The sequence below is a fragment of the Hemitrygon akajei genome, chromosome 11, assembly GCF_048418815.1.
Source record: "Hemitrygon akajei chromosome 11, sHemAka1.3, whole genome shotgun sequence".
NCBI lineage: Eukaryota > Metazoa > Chordata > Chondrichthyes > Myliobatiformes > Dasyatidae > Hemitrygon > Hemitrygon akajei.
Window position 1 is genome coordinate 73991808 of NC_133134.1, and position 19742 is coordinate 74011549.

The 19742-nt window shown below is 46.7% G+C and overlaps 1 protein-coding gene across 3 annotated transcripts in view; it reads left to right on the forward strand.

The window, feature by feature from the left end:
* Window positions 1-17774, forward strand: part of smad10a (SMAD family member 10a) — a 126225-nt gene extending 108451 nt beyond the window's left edge. For all 3 annotated transcript variants that reach the window (XM_073061141.1, XM_073061139.1, XM_073061140.1), the window contains exons 8-13: window positions 3968-4048; window positions 7943-7996; window positions 11317-11500; window positions 13003-13171; window positions 13925-14063; window positions 16535-17774. In XM_073061141.1, coding sequence (XP_072917242.1) covers window positions 3968-4048; window positions 7943-7996; window positions 11317-11500; window positions 13003-13171; window positions 13925-14063; window positions 16535-16746 — 839 coding nt within the window. In that variant the 3' untranslated portion in view covers window positions 16747-17774. The remainder of the gene's footprint in view (window positions 1-3967; window positions 4049-7942; window positions 7997-11316; window positions 11501-13002; window positions 13172-13924; window positions 14064-16534) is intronic.
* The last annotated feature ends 1968 nt before the right edge of the window (window positions 17775-19742 follow it).

Genomic DNA, 19742 nt, shown 5'->3' on the forward strand with positions numbered 1-19742 from the left:
CAAGATATCTTGCTTTGCAGAACGAAGTGGTTTCCTGTGCTTATCATCCACCAATGATAGTCATCTGTTTGTACAGCACATTCTGTGATTAGTCTGACAAAAATAACTAACGTAACCATGGCATTGTGGTTAATCCTGGCACAGGGTGACATGGTAGCGTAGCAGTTAGTGCAGCCGCTTCACAGTGCCAGGTAAAACCGATCAGGGTTCAGTCTGTAAGGATAAAAGCGAGATTCTGCAGATACTGGAAATCCAGGGCAACATGCACAATGCTGGAGGAACTCAGCAGGTCAGGCAGCATCTATGGAAATCAATAAGCAGTCGACATTTCGTGTCGAGACCTTTCAGGACTGCAAAGGAAGGGGAAAGATGCCAGAATAAGAAGGTGGGGGGAGGTGAAGACAGCTAGAAGGTGACAGGTGAAGCCAGGTGGGTGGGAACGTAAAAGGGCTGGAGAGGAAGGAATCTGATGGGAGAGGAGAGAAGACCATGGGAGGAAGGGAAGGAGGGGATCCAGATGGAGGTGATAGGCAGGTGAGGAGGTAAGAGGCCACATTGGGGAATAGAAGGAGGAGGAAGAGGGTTTGAAAAAAATTACTAGAATTAGAAATCGATGTTCATGCCATCAGTTTGGAGGCTACCCAGACAGAATTTGAGGTGTTGCTCCTCCGAGCTGTGTGGCATCATTGAGACCATGGACTGACATGTGGCAACGGGAATGGGGACGAGAATTTAAATGTAAGTGGGAAATCCACATTAGGCGGATGGACTTGCTTTAATGCTGAAGTTTATTGTCCAGTGCTCATTGACCCTGGGTGGGCCTAGACTGGCTGTGTAAGGTCAGCATGTTTCCATGTCTTAAGGACGACAGTAAACTGTAAGGGTTTACGTGACAGTCCAGGAGGCCAAGGTGATGGGGGTCCTTTCTGAGGCAGCACTCCTTGAAGGTGTCTTGGATACAGTGGAGGCTAGTACCCAAGACAGAGCTGACTAACTTTACAACCTTCTGTAGCTTCTTTCGGTTCTGTGCAGTAGTACCCCCCATACCAAACAGTGATGCAGCCTGTCAGAATGCTCTTCATTTATAGAGGTTTTCAAGTGTTTTACTTGATAAAGCAATTCTCTTCACACTCCGAATGAAATATAGCCACTGACACCTTCTTTATAGCTACATTGATATGTTGGGCTCAGGTTATACTCTTGAGATCTTGAGACCTAGGAGCCTAGGAACTTGAAGTTGCTCACTGTCTGCACTTCTTATCCCTCTATGAGGACTGGTGTGTGTTCCCTTGTCTTGCCCTTCCCGAAGTCCACAATCAGCTCTTTCATCTTGCTGACATTGAGTGCAAAGTTGTTGCTGTGACACCACTCAACTAGCTAGTATATCTCACTCCTGTATACCCTTTCATTTCCATCTGAGATTCTACCAACAATAGTTGTATCACCAGCAAATTTATATAGATGGCATTTGAGCTGTGCCTAGCCACATAGTCATGGGGATGGAGGGAGTAGAGCAGTGGGCTAAGCACACACCCCTGAGGTGCGCCAGTGTTGATCATCAGTGAGGAGGAGATGTCATCACCAATCCAATGTGGTCTTCTAGTTAGGAATTTGACGATCCAGGTGCAGAGGCCCAGGTTTTGTAGTTTATCGATCAGGTCTGTGGAAACGATGGTGTTAAATGCTGTGCTATAGTCAATGAACGACATCCTGACATAGCTGTTTGTATTGTCCAGATGATCTAAGGCCGTGTGAAGAGACATTGAGATTGCGCTTGCCATTGACCTATTGTGGCGCTAGGGAAATTGTAGTGGGTCCAGGTCCTTGCTGAGGCAGGAGTTGATTGTAGCCATAACCAACCTCTGAAAGCATTTCTTCACTGTAGATGTGAGTGCTAGTGGATGATAGTCAATAAGACAGCTCACACTACACTTCTTAGGCACTGGTGTAATTGTTGCCCTTTTGAAACAGGTGGGAACTCCCGACCATAGCAGTGAGAGGTTGAAAATGTCCTTGAATACTCCTGCTAGTTGGTTGGCACAAGTTTTCAGAGCCTTACCAGGTACTCCATCGAGGCCTGCTGGCTTGAGGTTCACCCTCCTTAAAGACAATCTAATATTGGCCTCTGAGACAGATCACAGGGACACCAGGTGCAGCAGGGATCTTCACAGCTGTAGTTATATTTTCCCTTTCAAAGGGGCATTGAGCTTATCTGTTAGTGAAACATTGCTGCCATTCATGCTACTGGGTTTCGCTTTGTAGGAAGTAATGTCTGGCAGACCCTGCCCGAGTTGCCGTGCATCTGATGTCACCTCCAATTCCACTCAGAATTGTTTCTTCACTCTTGAAAAAGCCCTCCACAAGTCATTCCTGGTTTTCTTGTAATGGGTCACCAGACTTAAATACCACAGATCTAGCTCTCGGCAGATGATGTACCTCCTGGTTCATCCATGGCTTTTGGTTTGGGAATGTACAGCAAGTTTCCATAGACATACAGTCATCCACACAGGTTTTAATGAAGTCAGTAACAACTGCAGCATACTCATCCAGGTTCGAAGATGAATTCCTGAACGTAGTTCAGTCCACTGATTCAAAGCAGTCCTGCAGGTACTCCTGTGCTTTCCTTGTCCAAACCTTCCTGGTCCTCACTGCTGGTGCAGCAGTTTTTAGTGTCTGCCTATACTCAGGGAGTGGAAGTACAGCCAGGTGATCAGACTTCCCGAAGTGAGGGCGTGGAATAGCGCGGTAGGCATTCTTGATGGTGATGTAACAATGGTCCAGCGTGTTGTTTCCTCTGGTATTGCAAGTGATTTGTAGATGGTAATTGTTTAGTGAGTGTTTCAAGCTGGCCTGGTTAAAATCCCCAAAACGATGGTGAAGGTGTCGGGGTGTGTTATTTTGTGCATGTTGACCCTATTGTTCAGATTATCTAGAGCCTGTTTGACATTGGCCTGAGGTGGAATGGACACCGCCACCAAAATGATAACAGAAATCTCCTGCGGCAGGTAAAATGGACGGAACTTGAATTGCGAGAGATTCCAGGTCTAGTGAGCAGAATTGGGACAGCGCTGATACATTTGTGCACCAAGAGGAGTTGATCATGAAGCATACTCCTCCACTTCTGCTTTTGGGAGACTCGACAGTCCTATCCTGACGGTGTATAGTGAACCTGTCGATCTGAATCGCTGCATCCGGTACGGAAGGGGAATTTCGAGAAACAAAGTACTCATGCAGTCCTAATGTCCTTTCTATCTCTGAGATCATCCATTTTATTTACTAGATGTTGTACATTTACCAGCAAGATAGTTAGTAATGGAAGTTGTAAACATGTTTTCTCAAAAGTATCTGTATCCCTGGCCTCAACCACGTTTCCTATACGGGATCCGGAGAGATATAAGGCCTCAGTCAGCATTGTTACTGTCAGTTTTAAGCAGCGATAGTTTATTCAAATGCATTAAACATCTTTATTAACTGCTCAGACCTTGGAAGTAGTTGTGATTCTCAGCTGTATTGGAATGTCAGACAGCATCTATGGAGGGGAATAAATAGTCAACGTTTTGGCCCCAAACATTAACTGTTGAATCTGCCTGACTTGCTGAGTTCCTCCAGCGTTTTGTGTTGCTCAAGAATCTTTAAAGGGATTAGCGTTGTTTGTCATGTGTACATCAAAACATACAGTGAATTGTGCCATTTGTGGCAATGACCAACAGAGTCCAAGGATGTGCTGGGGGCAGCCCACAGAGGTTGCAATGGTGCTGGTGCCATGGCCACCGCACTAATCCTAACCCGTACGTCTTTGGAATGTGGCCATGGGGAGAGTGTACAGACAGCGGTGGAAATTGCATCCCATCATTGATAGCGGGTGCTGTAAAGTGATGCGCTACCTGCTCTTGTGTTTAGCTCTTATTGAAGTCTACATTACTACCTTGTTAATGGAAGCACCCTGCGTGATCTTGTTTTCCTTCAGGTCAGACGTCACAGCCAGGGGTGATGCCGTTTCTGCTGCGACACGCTGCCTCGACTGCACAGACGCACACAGCACATAATGGTGAGTGAGTTCCCACCTGTCCTTTGAGAGGGCTGCCTGCAGGGGTGTTGCAATAGTGCATAGAGATGGTAATCGTTTAAAGGAAACTAAGGAGGGTTTTGTTAATGGAAGAAAGATAATAAATTACAAACGTTTGTATGTTTTAATTGTATTTCAGAAGCAAGTGGAATTTAATGCAGGGAGGGGCATGGAGGGCTGTGGTCCAGGTGGAGGTCAATGGGACTTTGAATTGAATTGACTTTATTACTTGCATCCTGGTGTAAAAATCTTTGTCTCCATCTAAATATGCAATGTGCAATTTATAGTAATTTGTAATAGTATGTACAACAGGACAGTCAGTATAACATAGAAATGCAATTGTATCAGCATTAAGTAATCAGCCTGGTGAAAGAAGCTGTCCTGGAGCCTGTTGGTCCTGGCTTTTATGCTGCAATATCGTTTCCTGGATGATAGAAACTGGAACGGTTTGTGGTTGGGGTGACTCGGGTCCCCAATGATCCTTCAGGTCCTTTTCAGACACCTGAATTTGTAAATGTCCTGAATCATGGGAAGTCGCGCTGGGCTGTCTGCACCACTCTCTGCAGAGTCCTGCGGTTGAGGGAAGTACAGTTCCCATTCCAGGCAGTGATGCAGCCAGTCAGGATGCTCTCAATTGTGCCCCTGTAGAAAGTTCTTAGGATTTGGGGGCCCATACCAAACTTCTTCAACAGTCTGAGGTGAAAGAGGTGCTGTTGTGCTTTTTCACCACACAGCCGGTGTGTACAGACCACGTGAGGTCCTCAGTGGTTTATGCCGAGGAGCTTGAAGCTGTTCACCCTCTCAACCCCAGATCCATTGACGTCAATAGTGGTTAGCCTGTCTCCACTCCTCCTGTAGTCCACAATCAGCTCCTTTGTTTTTGTGACATTGAGGGCAAGGTTGTTTTCTTGACACCACTGTGTCAGGCAGACTAGAGGAGGCATAGGTCCTGTTCCTGTGCTCTATGACTAAGTGTGAGGTGTTGCACTTTGGGAGGACAAACCAGGGTAGAACATACACCGTGAGCGGTAGGGCACTGAAGAGTGTTGTAGAACAGAGGAATCTGGGAATACAGGTCCGTAATTCCTTGAAAGTGGTGTCGCAGGTAGATGAGGCTGTAAAGAAAGCTTTTGCCACATTGGCCTTCATAAATCATTGTATGAGTACAGGAAACACTCACAAAATGCTGGTGGAACACAGCAGGCCAGGCAGCATCTATAGGAAGAAGCACTGTCGATGTTTCGGGTTGAGACCCTTTGTCAGGACGTGAGTACGGAGCGGGATGTTCTGTTGAAATTGTATAAGACATTGGTGAGGCCTGATTTATTTGTTTATTGAGATACAGTGGGCAATAGGCTCCTCCAGCCCTTCAAGCTATGACGTCCAGCAACCCTCCGATTTTTAATCCTAGCCTAATCACGGGAGAAGTTACAATGACCAATGAACCTACCAACCCGTGCATCTTTGGACTGTGGGAAGAAACCGGAGCACCCAGAGGAAACCCACGCGGTCACAGGAGAACGTACAAACTCCTTACAGACAGCGGTGGGATTTGAACCAGGGTCACTACTACTGTAAAATGTTGTGCTAACTACTACCATGCCATCCAAAAATTTGGGCCGTAAGACTACTGAACCCCCTGTCTCCACCCAGGTCTCATTGCATATAAAGTGCCAGTAGCACTTTACTGTGTACTTTTTAACTTGTATCATATATGCAGCTTGTTGTTTGTTAATTTATTTGTGGTAATATTACTTTTGAGTCGTGTGTGAGTTATATGTACTGTGTTGTGCACCTTGATCCAGAGGAACGTTGTTTCCATTTGATGATCCACGTGTGCATAGTTGAATGACAGTAAACCGAGGGTGAACTTGAACTCAGTAAAGGTTTGAACTGTCATTTAAAAGTATCAGCTGAGTCTGCATCCCTTATAGTTTTAGGTATTGAGTTCCAACGTTTAGGAGCATAGTTTAAAAAAATGCTGGCCTGCCATTTATCTATTGAGGAAGATTTTGATTCTGAATAAAGTGTGAGAGCTGCAGAGAATGTGCAGTACAGGCAGACGCTGTTGGTATCTTGGTCTGGAGGAAGGTTGTTTCATTTGGCCGTGTACACGTGTACGGTTGAGTGACTATAGACTGAACTTGAACACTTCGTTAAAACCTGTTCAGTTGTGTCACTGAAAGCCATAAAATATAGATCAATTGGCCCATCGAGTCTGCTCTGCCATTCCATCATGTCTGATTCATTATCCCTCTCAACCCCATTCTCCTGTTTTCTCCCTATAACCTTTGATACCCTGATTAATCAAGGGATATCAACCTCCACTTTAAATACATTCATTGACCTATCCTCCACAGCCGTCTGTGGCAATGAATTACATAGGTTCACCACCGTGTGGCGCAAGCAACTTCTCCTCATCTCTGTTCTAAAGGGACATCCTTCTGTTCAGAGGCTGTGCACTCTGGTCCTAGACTCCCCCACTATAGAAAGCACCATATCCACCCTATCTAGGTCTTTCAATATTCGGTAGGTTTCAGCGAGACCCCACTTTATTCTTCTAAACTCCAGCGAGTATAGGCTTAGAACCATCAGACACCTCGTATGTTAACCCTTTTGTTCCCGGGATAATCCTCATGAGCCTCCTCTGCACCCTGTCCAATGTCAGCACATCCTTTCTTAGATGAGGGTCCCAGAACTGCTGTCAATACTCCAGGTGAGGTCTGACCAGTGCCTTCAGCCAGTATCTCCCTCTGTTAGAAAGTATCTCAAATTACTATGGAACAATCGTGCTTAAGCCAGTGCTAACATCTGCCACAAAGCTGTTTTTCCTTCACCGATGGGCTTTCAAGTTCAAGTTTATTGTCATTTGACCATACACATATGCAGCTAAATGAATCATCTTTCTTCTGGGGCCAAGGTACACAGTATGCACTGTGTGGTCTTCTCTGATGGTCTCCAGCAGAAATCTAGGCTCAGAATGACTTGTTGCGGCAGGGTCCCGGGTCCTAGTGCAAGGTTTGCACAATTTAAATGCTGGCCCTGCTGGTCTGGGGGCTCCTATAACCGTGATGCTAAGGCTGTGAGACTGCCCCCCCCCCCACCCCGCTACTGTGCTTTGTGTCTGTGAACTTTATTACAATTTGCCATGCTAACATAATGAACTGACTATCAAGGCCTGAGGCCTACCCTGGGCTACTTTGAGCTCAGTTTGGTTTGGAATGTTGTTGTTTTGTTTGAATGATTTGTTTTGAGTTTTCCTCTCTCTCTGTGGGCACTGGGGTTGGTCTTATTTTTTAAAATTGGGTTCTTCTGAGTGCCTTGCTTTGCGACTGCCGGTAAGCAAACAAATCTCAAGGGTTGTATAATTCATACATTATTTGATAACGCACTTTTGAACTTTGATATGGACATCAGAATCAGAATCAGAAACAGACTTTAATCGCCAAGTACCTATGCACATACAAGGAATTTACTTCCGGCAGATGTTGTCTCCTCTGCTCATAACAATAATAATGATAAATATAAATGAAAATATAGATTATACATACACAGCTCAAGTAGCTTTGATAAAGCACAATATAGTTGAAAAATAATATTAGCCCAGGTCCTGTGTGTCATGGCCTGAAGACTGATGTTGCATGGGATGTTGTCCTGGAACCATGTTTCTGTAAGAATAATAAGCACACTGGGTCAGTCGCAGACGTCGTTAATCCAGTTAAAACATTGGAGAACAGTATTGATGGGAGGGTCCTTCTACAGGGTTAGCCTTTTAACCTAGCACAGATTAAACCCAGCATGCCTGCACTCGCTCCACTTCCTCTGCCTCCTTCCCTGAGTATAACACAAAGTTTATAACGGTTTTCTTCATTTCAGGGTCTTCGCATCACAATGGGACATCCTATCAGCAACCCATTTCCAACCATCCAGGTAAGAGTGTTCTCAAAATACTCAGCACCCCTCTCCATTTTCACACTGACCTGTACGTCCTCAGCCCTCTCCATGGCTAGAGGGACATCGTCTCATTCCGCCACCCGATTTCCCTGTATTTCTTTCTTGCTCCCAGTTCTCCTGCCACCCAGTATTTTCTTTGTTTCTTTTCTACTGTCTGTGCCCCATCCTCTGATCTGTTACTCTGTTTCCCATCCCCCCCCCCACCCCAAATAGCTCTAGAAAACTTGCCCGCAGGGATATTGGTCCTCCTGGAGTTTGGGTGTAACCCGTACACTTTGTACAGGTCTGATCTTCCCCAGAAGAGATCCCAGTGATCCACAAATTCAGAGTCCTTCCTCTGTCCAGCCTGGATGCATCTGCTCATCATCCCTCCCATATTGGATTCCATATTACCTTCATCAGATTCCAGCAGCCTCTTGTGTCTCTGCTTATCACACCAGTCTCTGTCTCTACCTACCCCTCCTGTCACCTCACCTGGCTTATCTACCCCCTATAGCTCTCTCCTTGTCTGTCCCTACCAACCCCCTCCTGTCCCCTCACCTGGCTCTATCTGTCCGATCATCTCCCTCCTCACCTGGTTCCACCCGTCACCTTCCAGACCCTGCCTCACCCTTCTCTCTTCCCTCTTGATATCGGCTATCTCTCCCCAAACTCTCAGCCCAAAACAGCAGCCATCCATTTCCCTATACAAATGCTGCCTGACCCACTGAGCTCCTCCAGAGATTTGTATTTTGCTCCTGATTCCCGTATGCTTTGCGTCTCCAAATAATAAATAACAGCAACGGGTCAAATTGGTCTGTGCTTCTACAGGAGTTCCATGCGAGCCTCTGCCCATCCCAGTAATCTTACGCTGCCATCAAATCCTCCTTTGCCTTTCTCCCGTTCTTAAGGTGCATCTCAGCCATACCTTGTGCTGACAAGTTCCATAATCTCTGCATTCTCATTAAAGAGCTTTCTTTCCATCATTAAGACTCCTCCCCCGTCACTCCAGTACCCCCAGCACCCAGGACATGCCCACTTCTCATTGCTACCATCCAGGGGGAGGTACAGGGGTTTTAGGAACGCCTTCCCCACCCCTATCAGATTTCTGAATGGACAATGCATCCATTACTAACTGTATTTTTTTTCTCTTGCTCTCTTTTTGCATTACTTAGTTTAAAGTTGTGATATTTATTTCTCATTTTAATTTATAGTTTTATTATCGTGCATTGCAATGTACTGCTGCTGCAAAACAGTGTCAGTGATGTTAAACCTGATTTCCGATTTGAATTAGTGGATTTTTGTCTCTCCCTTCGGGTCTCTCGCATGTCTCAAAACACTTTCTCAGTGTCAATCCTTTCAAGCCCTTTACAAAGAACGGGAAATGGTGGAAATTCTCAGCAAATCAATCAGCGGCTATGGATAGAGTGAACTGGACCTTACATTTTAGGAAGGATGTGGAAGCTTTCGAAAGGGTGCAGAAGAGATTAACCAGGATGCGGCCTGGATTACAGTACATGCCTTATGAGAAAAGGTTGAGTGAGCTAGGACGTTTCTCTTTGGAGCTGTTATGGATTCAGGCAACAATAAATATATGAGTTAAGCAGGGGTCTATATTAACAAATAACACGTTTATTAAACACTCAAAACAAGCCCCCCAAAAGTAAACAAATCACTGACGTAACCGGAAATCAGCTGCTGTGCGGCAGCTTAAACAGTTCTTCAAAGTAGTATTGCCAAAAGTTCAGAATGCTCACAGTCCATTTAAGGGAGAGACTTTTTAAGACGATTTAAATTCTCTTACGTCGTGTTGCTTCAGTTCCCAAGATCGAACTTTTCCCACGAAGGATTTACGTACCAAAACGAAACGGCTTAAAGGCACTGACCTTTCCTTTACAGAACTATTCCCAATCCTTTCTGCTATTTCGCAGGGATTAACACGAGAACAGTCAACGAATTCCTTCCGAATAAGGATCAAACAAGCTCGAACCTGTTTCACCGTCGAAATCGATTCTCCTCGATCTTTAACTCCCGAACTCCGATCTTCACTCTCCACTGATTCTCAACTAGCAGTATTGTAAAGAAACTGCTGGCAATGACCTTTTAAACTTTAGGCATTAGATAAAACTTCATCTTTCAACTAAACTGCGCCATAACATTAAATCACGCAGTGGCATGAAGTCAACATGGCAAATCCAGCCACGAGCTGCCCCTCCTCACAGGGAGGGGTCCTCCTTTTATACCCTGTAAAAAAAAACCTGTCACATGACCTCTACTGGCGGGAAAATGACGTCACTCCACCATCACAAGACCATTACCTCAAGTCCAGTATAGCTTCAACCCCAGTCACATATCACGGGTACGTAACAGAGCGAAGAAAGATGAAAGGTGACTTTACAGAGATGTATATAAAATGATAAGGCATAGTTAAGGTGAACAGCCAGGGACCATTTTCCAGGACGGAAAGAGCTAAAATGGGGGGGGGGGGGGGGGGGTGATTGGAGGAAAGCATAGAGGAGATGTCAGAGCAAGTGTTTTTTTTACGGAGAGTGGTGGGAGTGTGAAACACCCTGCCAGGGGTGCTGGTAGAGGCAGATGCATGAGGGGCATTTAAGAGACTGAGATAGGCCCATGGATGAAAGAAAGAGGGCTATGCAGAAAGGAAGAGTTAGATTGGTCTTGGAGTAGGTTAAGAGTTCAGCACGACATCGTGATCCAAAGGGCCATACCTGTGATCTACTGTTCTGCGGTCTTTGTTCTCTCATTGGAAACGGTCAAAGTGTGGCATTCCTGCTGTCCGAGCATTACCAAGGAGATAGCTTGTGCTGTAGTGTAGTGCTATCACAGCGCCAGCGACACTGGTTCAATTCCTGCTGCTGCCTGTAGCAAGTTTGGACGTTCTCCCCTTGACCGTGTGGGTCTCCTCCGGGTGCTCTGATTTCCTCCCATGTTCCAAGATACGCAGGTTTGATGGTTAATTGGTGGCGTGGCTCACTAGGCCAGAAGGGCCTTTAACCGTGCTGTATCTTTAAATAAAATAAACTATGGAGGATGTTGGATGTGGAATAAGCTGCGAAAGGAAGTGACAGAGGCAGGTAGCATTGGGTTTCAAAGGCATTTGGACAGGTACATGGAAAAGGAAGGTTTAGAGGGATACGGGCCAAACACATGAAGATGGGACTAGGTCAGTGTGGATGAGTTGGGCCTGTTTCCGTGCTGTATAACTGTTGTCAGTAGAGTATGTTCTCCGGTTGGATGAGCTTTCTTTTCCTTGTTCACCTTTGATTGCTCCATCTGCCCCATCCCCTCTTCTGTAGGCCCTGAGTTCTGGTGTTCAATCACCTACTTTGAGATGGATGTGCAGGTGGGGGAGATGTTCAAAGTTCCCTCCAGCTGCCCGGTGGTGACGGTCGACGGCTACGTGGACCCATCAGGAGGAGATCGCTTCTGCCTCGGTCAGCTTTCAAACGTACATAGGACTGACACCAGTGAGAAGGCCAGGTTAGTGTAAGGGTTTGCTGTAACTTCATGCATGGCTGACTTCGCCGACTATTGGTCCCAAATCCCATCCCGGATGATGCACTACGTTGTCACAGAATTACAGCAAGGAAACAGCCCTTCAGTCCATCGTCTCTGCCAACCATCAACCACCCACTCATACAGTGTAGGTTTAAGGTGAGAGGAAGGAGTTTTAATGGGAATTGTTTTATTTATTTCAAGATACAGCACAGTATCAGGCTCTTCTGGCCCAACGAGGCCGGGCAACACAGTTACCCAGCACATTTCCCTTCTAGCTGCACCGCCCAGCAGCCCACCGATTTAATCCTGTCCTAATCACAGGACAATTTACAATGACTAATTACCCTACTAACCCGTACGTCTGTGGACTGTGGGAGGAAACCGGAGAACCCGGTGGAAACACATTAGGTGTCCGTACATCTCTGCACCTGTGGAGGCTACACATCCTGGGGCACGATGCCGTTCAGTGAAGCAGGCTCTTCCGAGCCAATGACCCCGCACCACCCAACTTCATCCATGTGACCAATTAAACTCCTACTTCTTTGGAATGTGTGAGGGAACCGGAGCACCTGAGGAAACCCTCACGGCCACAGGGAGAATGTGCAGCGGTGAGATTGAATCCAGGTCACTGGAGAGGCAGGTGAAATCGGGTGGTGCGGAATCATTCGTTCAGAAGGGCCTGTAACTTTACTGTATCTCTAAAAGTATTTTAATTGTATGACTCTGAGCTTTAGTTAGAGATGGTGGTTGCCATAGAACTCAGATCCCCAAGTCCCAGCAAGATCCTTGTAAAATTTCTATGTACTCTTTCAAGAGTATTGACATCTCTCCTGTAGGTAAGTGACCAGAAATGCACACAATACTTGTGTACACAGTGAAAATGTTGTTTTTCCTGCCATCCTTACAGATCATTCATTAGAACAGTAGATTGCGGTAGCATGAGAGAAAGCAGTAAATGCAGTGCAGGCATTCAATGAGCTGCAAGGGCCACAATGCGGTCAAGAGTCCATCTTATCGTCCCAGGAGATAACGGAGGATAGAAGCTGTCCTTCAGACTGTGGGACATGCTTTCAGGCTTTTGTATCTTCAGCCATTTAGGGAAGGGGAGAAGCGGGGTGGATGGGGTATTTGATTTTGGTGAGGCAGGAACACATGTGGACAGAGTTCATGGAGGGGAGGCTGGTTTCTGTGCCGTGTCCACAACTCTCTGCACTTCTTTGTGGTCTCGTGCAGAGTAGTTGCCTCACCAGGTCATTATTCATCCAGACAGAATGCCCACTACGGTGCACTGAAAATGGTGGTAAGAGTTGCTGTGGATTCTTTACCTTGCGAGTGAGTAGAGGCGTTGGTGAGATTTCTTGCCCGTGACATCAAGGTGGTTGGACCAGGACAGGTGCTTGGTGATGATCTTTCCTCGGTGAACATGAAGCTGATGCATTTTGAAAGTACGCGTGAGGGAACTGAAGTTGAGCGCTGTTTTACAGGCTGCACATTGGTAAAGGAGTCCAGCTGGAGTGTCGGGGCGAGGGCGATGTTTGGATGCGATGCCTGAGCGACCACGCTGTATTTGTGCAAAGCTACTATTTGGATCGAGAGGCGGGGCGGGCACCCGGAGACGCTGTGCATAAAATCTATCCTGGCGCGTACATCAAGGTGAGGGGGACGTCCCGGGAGGAGACCGGAGACTTGCGCGGTTCTCGAAGGGACCAGAGGACCTATGACAGAACATAGCACAGTGCAGGCCCTGGGGCTCACGATATTGTGCTGACCTCTTGACTACTCAAAGTGAGTCTAACCCTTCCCTCCTCCTTATCCCTCCTTTCTTCTTTCATCCATCTCCAGTTGCAGAACAGGATAAGGTGCACAATCAAAGTTCAAAGTAAAACTACTATCAAAGTACATATATGTCACCATGTACAACCTTGAGATTCACTTTCGTGTGGGCATTCATAGTAAATACAAAGGAACTTAATTAGATCAGACAGACAATGTGCAAAAGAGAACACTTTGTGCAAACACAAAGAAAAAAAACCCAAAATAATAATAAATAAATAAATAATATTGAGCTGTAGAGCCCTTGGAAGTGAATCTATAGGTTGTGGAATCAGTTCAGTGTTGTGGTGAAACCCTTTGCTTATCCACTTTACCTTTACCTCTGCCCCCGCCCACCTCACTAACCACCACTGACTCTCTCTGCCTTCCCTCCGAACACCCTTCCAACTTACCGGGACTGGTGTATGCAACTGCAATAGTTGGCAGAGATATAATGAGCCCAGGGGCCTGTTCCTGTACAGAGTGACTGAATCTGTGACATCCCAAGCTGGAGAGTGGTACGTGCATGAATTCGTTCTTTTCTTCCCCCCACCCCACTGATCCACTCTCTCGCTGTCCGCCTCTCCCCCACAGGTGTTTGACTTGCGTCAGTGTCACCGGCAGATGCAGCAGCAAGCGGCCACGGCGCAGGCGGCCGCCGCTGCACAGGCTGCGGCTGTAGCTGGTAACATCCCAGGGCCCGGATCCGTGGGAGGAATCGCCCCTGCTGTCAGTAAGTAGCCACTCACTCTCGCACCCTAATGCAATATCTCTGCAAAGAAAACTTCCCAAAGTCTAACTCTCAGCTAAAACCATAAATCAGAAACCCTCTCCTGGGTGTATCGGCGTCCGTGAAGAGCCATGACTGTTAAAACCAGCATATCTACTGCTCATTGTGTTGTACTTAATTGTCTACAGAGTCTTACGACCATAAGACTTAGGAGCAGAATCAGGCCATTTGGCCCACTAAGTCTGCTGTCATTCGGTCACGCTCAATTTATTTTCCCTCTCGACCCCATATTCCCCATAACTTTTGATACCCTTATTAATTATCTCTCTACCTCCACTTTAAGCGCACCCAATGAATCGGGCTGCACAACCGTCTGTGGTAGTGAGTTCTGCTATTTCACCAGTTTATGGCTAAAGAAATTCCTCCTCATCTCCGTTCTAAAGAGATGTCCTTGTATTCTGAGGCTGTGCTCTCTGCTTCTAAACTCCCCACTCTAGGAAACATTCTCAAATGCACTCTGTCTAGGCCTTTCAATAGTTGATAGGTATCTCCCCCCCTCATTCTAGTACAGGCCCAGAGCCATCAAACACTCCTCGTACGTTAACCCTTTCATTCCCGAGATCATTCTTCTGAACCTCCCCTGGACCCTCTGCAATGGCAGAATACCCTTTCTTACATACAGGGTTCAAAGGTTTGCCTCTGTGACCTTGCGTCCCTTCTGTAGTGGGTCTATGAACGGATCTATCTATTTGTACAGTTATTTATTTGTATATTGTTTCTTGGCTCTGCTTGGGAATGTTTCTCATCGGCGCTTAGTAAAATTGGGATTTTTGTCAGTTAAAAGCAATTCCCACAGAAATGGAAATTGATAACTGAATAATTGGTAGCCAGAATAATATTTTGCACGGATTAGATGGGCCAAAGAATATACTATAGAGAGTGAAGAAAAGGTGGTGCTGGAGGCCTTGAGTTATAAGGAGCGGCTGGATAGGCTGGGGACGGTTTTCCCTGGCGTGAAAGAGGCTGAGGGATGACCTTAATGATAAAGTTAGGGGAGGTGCAGACAAGTCCTTTTCCCCAGGGTAGAGGAGTCTAAAACTAAACAGCACAGGTTTAAGGAGGACCCTCTCTAAAGCTTCCACATCCTTCCCATCCAGGTTTCCCCCACTATCTGAAGGTAGAGCATTCCTGTGAAACTGTTTGTAAGCCGAAATGTCGTAAAGAGAAGCAATTACCATTAATTTATATGGGATGAGCGTTTGCAGACCCAAAAAATAACCTACCAAATCAAACCAAATAACACATAAAACCTAAAATAACACTAGTAAAAGCAGTAATAAGATAAATATACAGCCTATATAAAGTAGATATATTGTATGTACGGTGTAGTTTCACTTATCAAAATCGGGAAGAGCGAGCCAAAATCAATTTGGAGAAAAAAATCAGCACATACACACGTGCACGTACACGCATGCACGCACAACTGCCTGCACAAGGCTTCACGGTCATTGTAGTCTTTCTCGGGGTAAACACACGTATAAAGCGGGCGTCTTTTTTCTGTAAAAGTGAAAATCCTCTTTGGTTAGCGAAGGCAGGTACTAATGTTGGTCTTTCATAACAGCGAGCTGTCGTAAAGCAAACGTTTGAAAACCGGGGCCACCTGTAATGAGGTGACCAGAACTGAACACAGTATGCCCCAGTGTGGTCGACCCAGGGTTTTATAGGGAGGCATGGAAATAGGTAAAGGATATGAATCTACTGTGGGCAAGTGGGTGAGCAAAAAAAAATCTGTATTAAGGAGATGGGCCAAAGGGTCGGTTTCTGTGCTGCACAAAACTCAGGCAAGGGTGACGGTGGCTTTTTGATAAATTAGGGCAGAGTTTGGGGAGGTGGGTGCAACATCATTAGGCAAAGCTCGGAAGAGGGATTGGGTCTACAGGTAGGGTACATGGTGCAGAGCCTGAAGTGAGGGGTCAGGCTGAGAGGAGGGAGGGGGCCAGACAGTGAGGAGGGAGCGAATGGGGCAGACACAGGTTGGGGGGCAAGGGCAGACCCTGAGGAGTGAGGGAGGAAGGGAGACGGTAAGCGGAGCGGAGTGAGGGAAAGGGGATGAGTTATATGGTGGGGAGGGGGAGGCAGTGAGGACGGGGAGGTTGGGGAGCCGGTGATGGAAGAGGGAGGGGGTGTAGGGGTTCGGAAAGATAATGAAAGGGCAAAAGTGGAATGTATCGGCTGGGTAGACGGGGCATAAGGCAGTGTCCCGATGTGGGGTCAGCGTGCTGAGCTGGGCAGCAGCTGGCTCCACGAGTTTATTGGGGGGGGGGGCTGTTGAATATTAGCTTGCTGAGTGACATCTGTGGGTGACAGGACCCTGAAGGTCCAGCACCTGACACTGGGGTGTGGAGGGAGAGGTGCTCCCTCCTGTTCTTCCACTGAATCTGCCACCCCCCTCCCCGTACCCCTGTGTATTTCAGGTCTCTCGGCGGCCGCGGGCATTGGTGTCGATGACCTGAGGCGTCTCTGCATTCTGCGGCTAAGCTTCGTCAAGGGCTGGGGTCCAGACTACCCACGGCAGAGCATCAAACAGACTCCCTGCTGGATCGAGGTACACCTCCACCGCGCCCTGCAGCTCCTCGACGAGGTCCTACACACCATGCCCGTCACCGACCCAGGATCTGTCAACTGACTCCGACCACCCACCCCGCACTCTGTACACTACTCGTTCAAAGCCAGACGTCTGATGCAATATAACTTTATTTTTATATGTTTTATCTTATTTCTTATTTACTATGTCACACTACATCCATGAACTGAGGGGACTCTCCTCCCTAATACCTGCAAGATTTATTTATTCGGTCTTTCTGATTTGAACTCAGTAAAATATCATTTTGCAGTGGGACACTGGAGCAAGAACTCTCCTTTTCCAGACTTCCTGTGTAACCAGGGCAAGAAACATCAAACATCGATTTTCATTGGTGTAATAGATGCTGTGTTTTTTTTTATATATATAATTATTTTCCCCTTAGTTATGCTGAAGGGGATTTTTAAGACCTCTTTGTTCTTTTATGAAATGTCACTTTAAATGTGCAACTTTTCCTGTTCTTGAGATGAGACTTCAAAACCATCTGTTTTTAAAAATGTCCAATAAGATCGTCTGTCATCCTTGCTGTTCTCCTGTTTTTATTCTGATCTAAATGAAGGGTGTGTATGAACAAGAGATACTGTGGAGGCTGGAAATCTGGAGATCCCACAAACTCAGCGGGTCAGGCAGCGATTCAGAATCAGGTTTATTATCGCTGACATGCGCTCAGCTTACCGCTTTATTAGGTACTATACCTCCTGCCACTGACTGTGTGTAGCCCATCCATTTCGAGCTCTTCTGCACGCCGTTGTTGTAACACGTGGTCATCTGAGTTACTGCTGCCTTCCCGTCAGCTTGAACCAGTCTGGTCTGACCTCTGTCATTAGCAAGGCATTTTCACCCACTCTCTGGAGATTTTATATGTTATATATGTCTGGCCTGATCTCTCTCATTATATAAGAGAAGGATATAAGAAATAAAGTCAATTCGGTTTCCTCCCACAGTCCCAGGATTGGTAGGTTAATTGATCATTGTAAATTGTCCCGCGATAGGCTGAGGTTAAATCGGTGGGTTGCTGGGCTGGAAAGGCCTGTTCTGACTGTGTCTCTAAATAAACAAACCTGTTCGCGATACTCAGTAAGTCTGCTCTCGTTTGGTGTCTCAAACAGTGAGCGGTGAACCGCTGTGGCAAGCATTTGGGTTTCTGGCTGGTTGGAGTGAAGGAGGGTGGGAGGTGATATGATAGAGGAGTACTGTATAAGAGGCAAAGATAGAGCGGGCAGTCACCCGTCAACACATTTTTCCCAGGATGGCAGTGTGCTTTTAGGTCCAGAGAAGGCTCGTGGAGAATGATCTCAGGGATGAATGGTTAACCTATGAGGAGCGTTTGATGGCTCTCAGCCTGTGCTTGTTGGAGTTTAGAAGAATGGGGGTGGGGATCTCACTTAAACCTGTTGAATGTTGAAATGCCTAGACAGACTGAATGTGGAGAGGGGGAGTCTAGGACCAGAGGACACAGCCTCAGAATACAAGGATATCCCTTTGTAACAGAGATGAGGAATTTCTTTACCCAGAGGGTAGTGAATCTGAGAAATTCATTGCCAAAGTCGGCTATGGACGAAGTCACTTAAAGTGGAGGTTCATAGGTACTTGATCAGTCAGGTCATCAAAGGTTACGGGGAGAAGACAGGAGAATGGGGTTGAGGGACAGTATATCAGCCATGATGGAATGGTGGAGCAGACTCAATGGTCTAAATGGCCTAACTCTGCTCTGATGTTTCGTGGTCTATGAGTGGTGAGTGAAATCTTGCTGCAAGTGAATGCGTTCTGCCCTCTACTGGCAAACGCCAAGCACTGCATCCTTGTGATGAAATCTCTGGACTTTGAGACTTAACTTTGAGTAAGTCCTGACGAAGGGTCTCGGCCCGAAACGTCGACAGCGCTTCTCCTTAGAGACGCTGCCCGGCCTGCTGTGTTCCACCAGCATTTTGTGTGTGTTGCATGTTAACTTTGTGCCCTGTTTAACAGGAGGGAAGAGGGGAGCTAGAAGAATACTCATCTGCCTGAGAAAGTTTGCTGACCGAATTCTCACTGGGAGCAAGAGAGAATAGATAATTGGTTTATTATTGGGTTGTAACATTTTCACAGCACCAGCGACCCAGGTTGAATCCATCGCTGTTGCGTAAGGAGTTTGTACGTTCTTCCTGTGACTGTGTGGGATTCCTCCCACAGTCCGAAGATGCACGAGTTCGTGGGTTAACTGATCACATGGGTATAAATGGACGATGTGGGCTCGGAAAAGCCTGTTACCATGCTGTATCTCTAGGTAAGATAAAATAAAGTGTCCCAAGATAGAGTGAAAAGCTGTCACACACCCAAAATGCTGCAGGAGCACAGCAGGTCAGGCAGCATCTGTGGAGGGAAATTAACAGTTATTGTTCTGGGCTGGGACCCTTCATCAGGGCTGGAAAGGGAGGGGAAAGAAGCCTGAATAAGGAGGTGTGGGTGGGTGAAGTCAGAAGCTGGGAGCTGATGGGAGGAAGAGGTAAAGGGCTGAACAAGAAGGAATGTGACAGGGCCGTGGGAGAAAGGGAAGGAGGAGGGGAACTAGAGGGAGGTGAGGAGAAGAGAAGGGGTGAGAGTGGAGCCAAAATGAGAGATGGAAAATGAAAAGGCAGAGAGGCCAGAAGCTGGCAAGATTGATATTCAGGTTGGAGACTACCCAGACAGAATATGTAGTGCTGCTCCTCCGAGCAGAGTTTGGCCTCATCGTGGCAGTAGAGGAGGCCAGGGACAGACGTGAAACGGGGGCCACCGGGAAATCTTGCCCGTTTGTGGCGGAGAGAGTTTGCTGCCGTCTGGAAATCATTGTATTGACAGTACAAATGGAGAAAACAATGCATGATGGTGTTATAGAGAAAGTGCAGTGTGGGTAGATGAATAAAGTGCAAAGTTCTCTCCGCAGCTTCTTGTATTCCTGTGCATCTGTTGGAAGTATTGTTACACCCTGTCAGATAAATTACATTTGCTACCCCACCTGTCAGGCCACCTGCTCCCCCTCTATCCTGGTCTCTCTCCTCCTGATCTTTCTATACCCACCT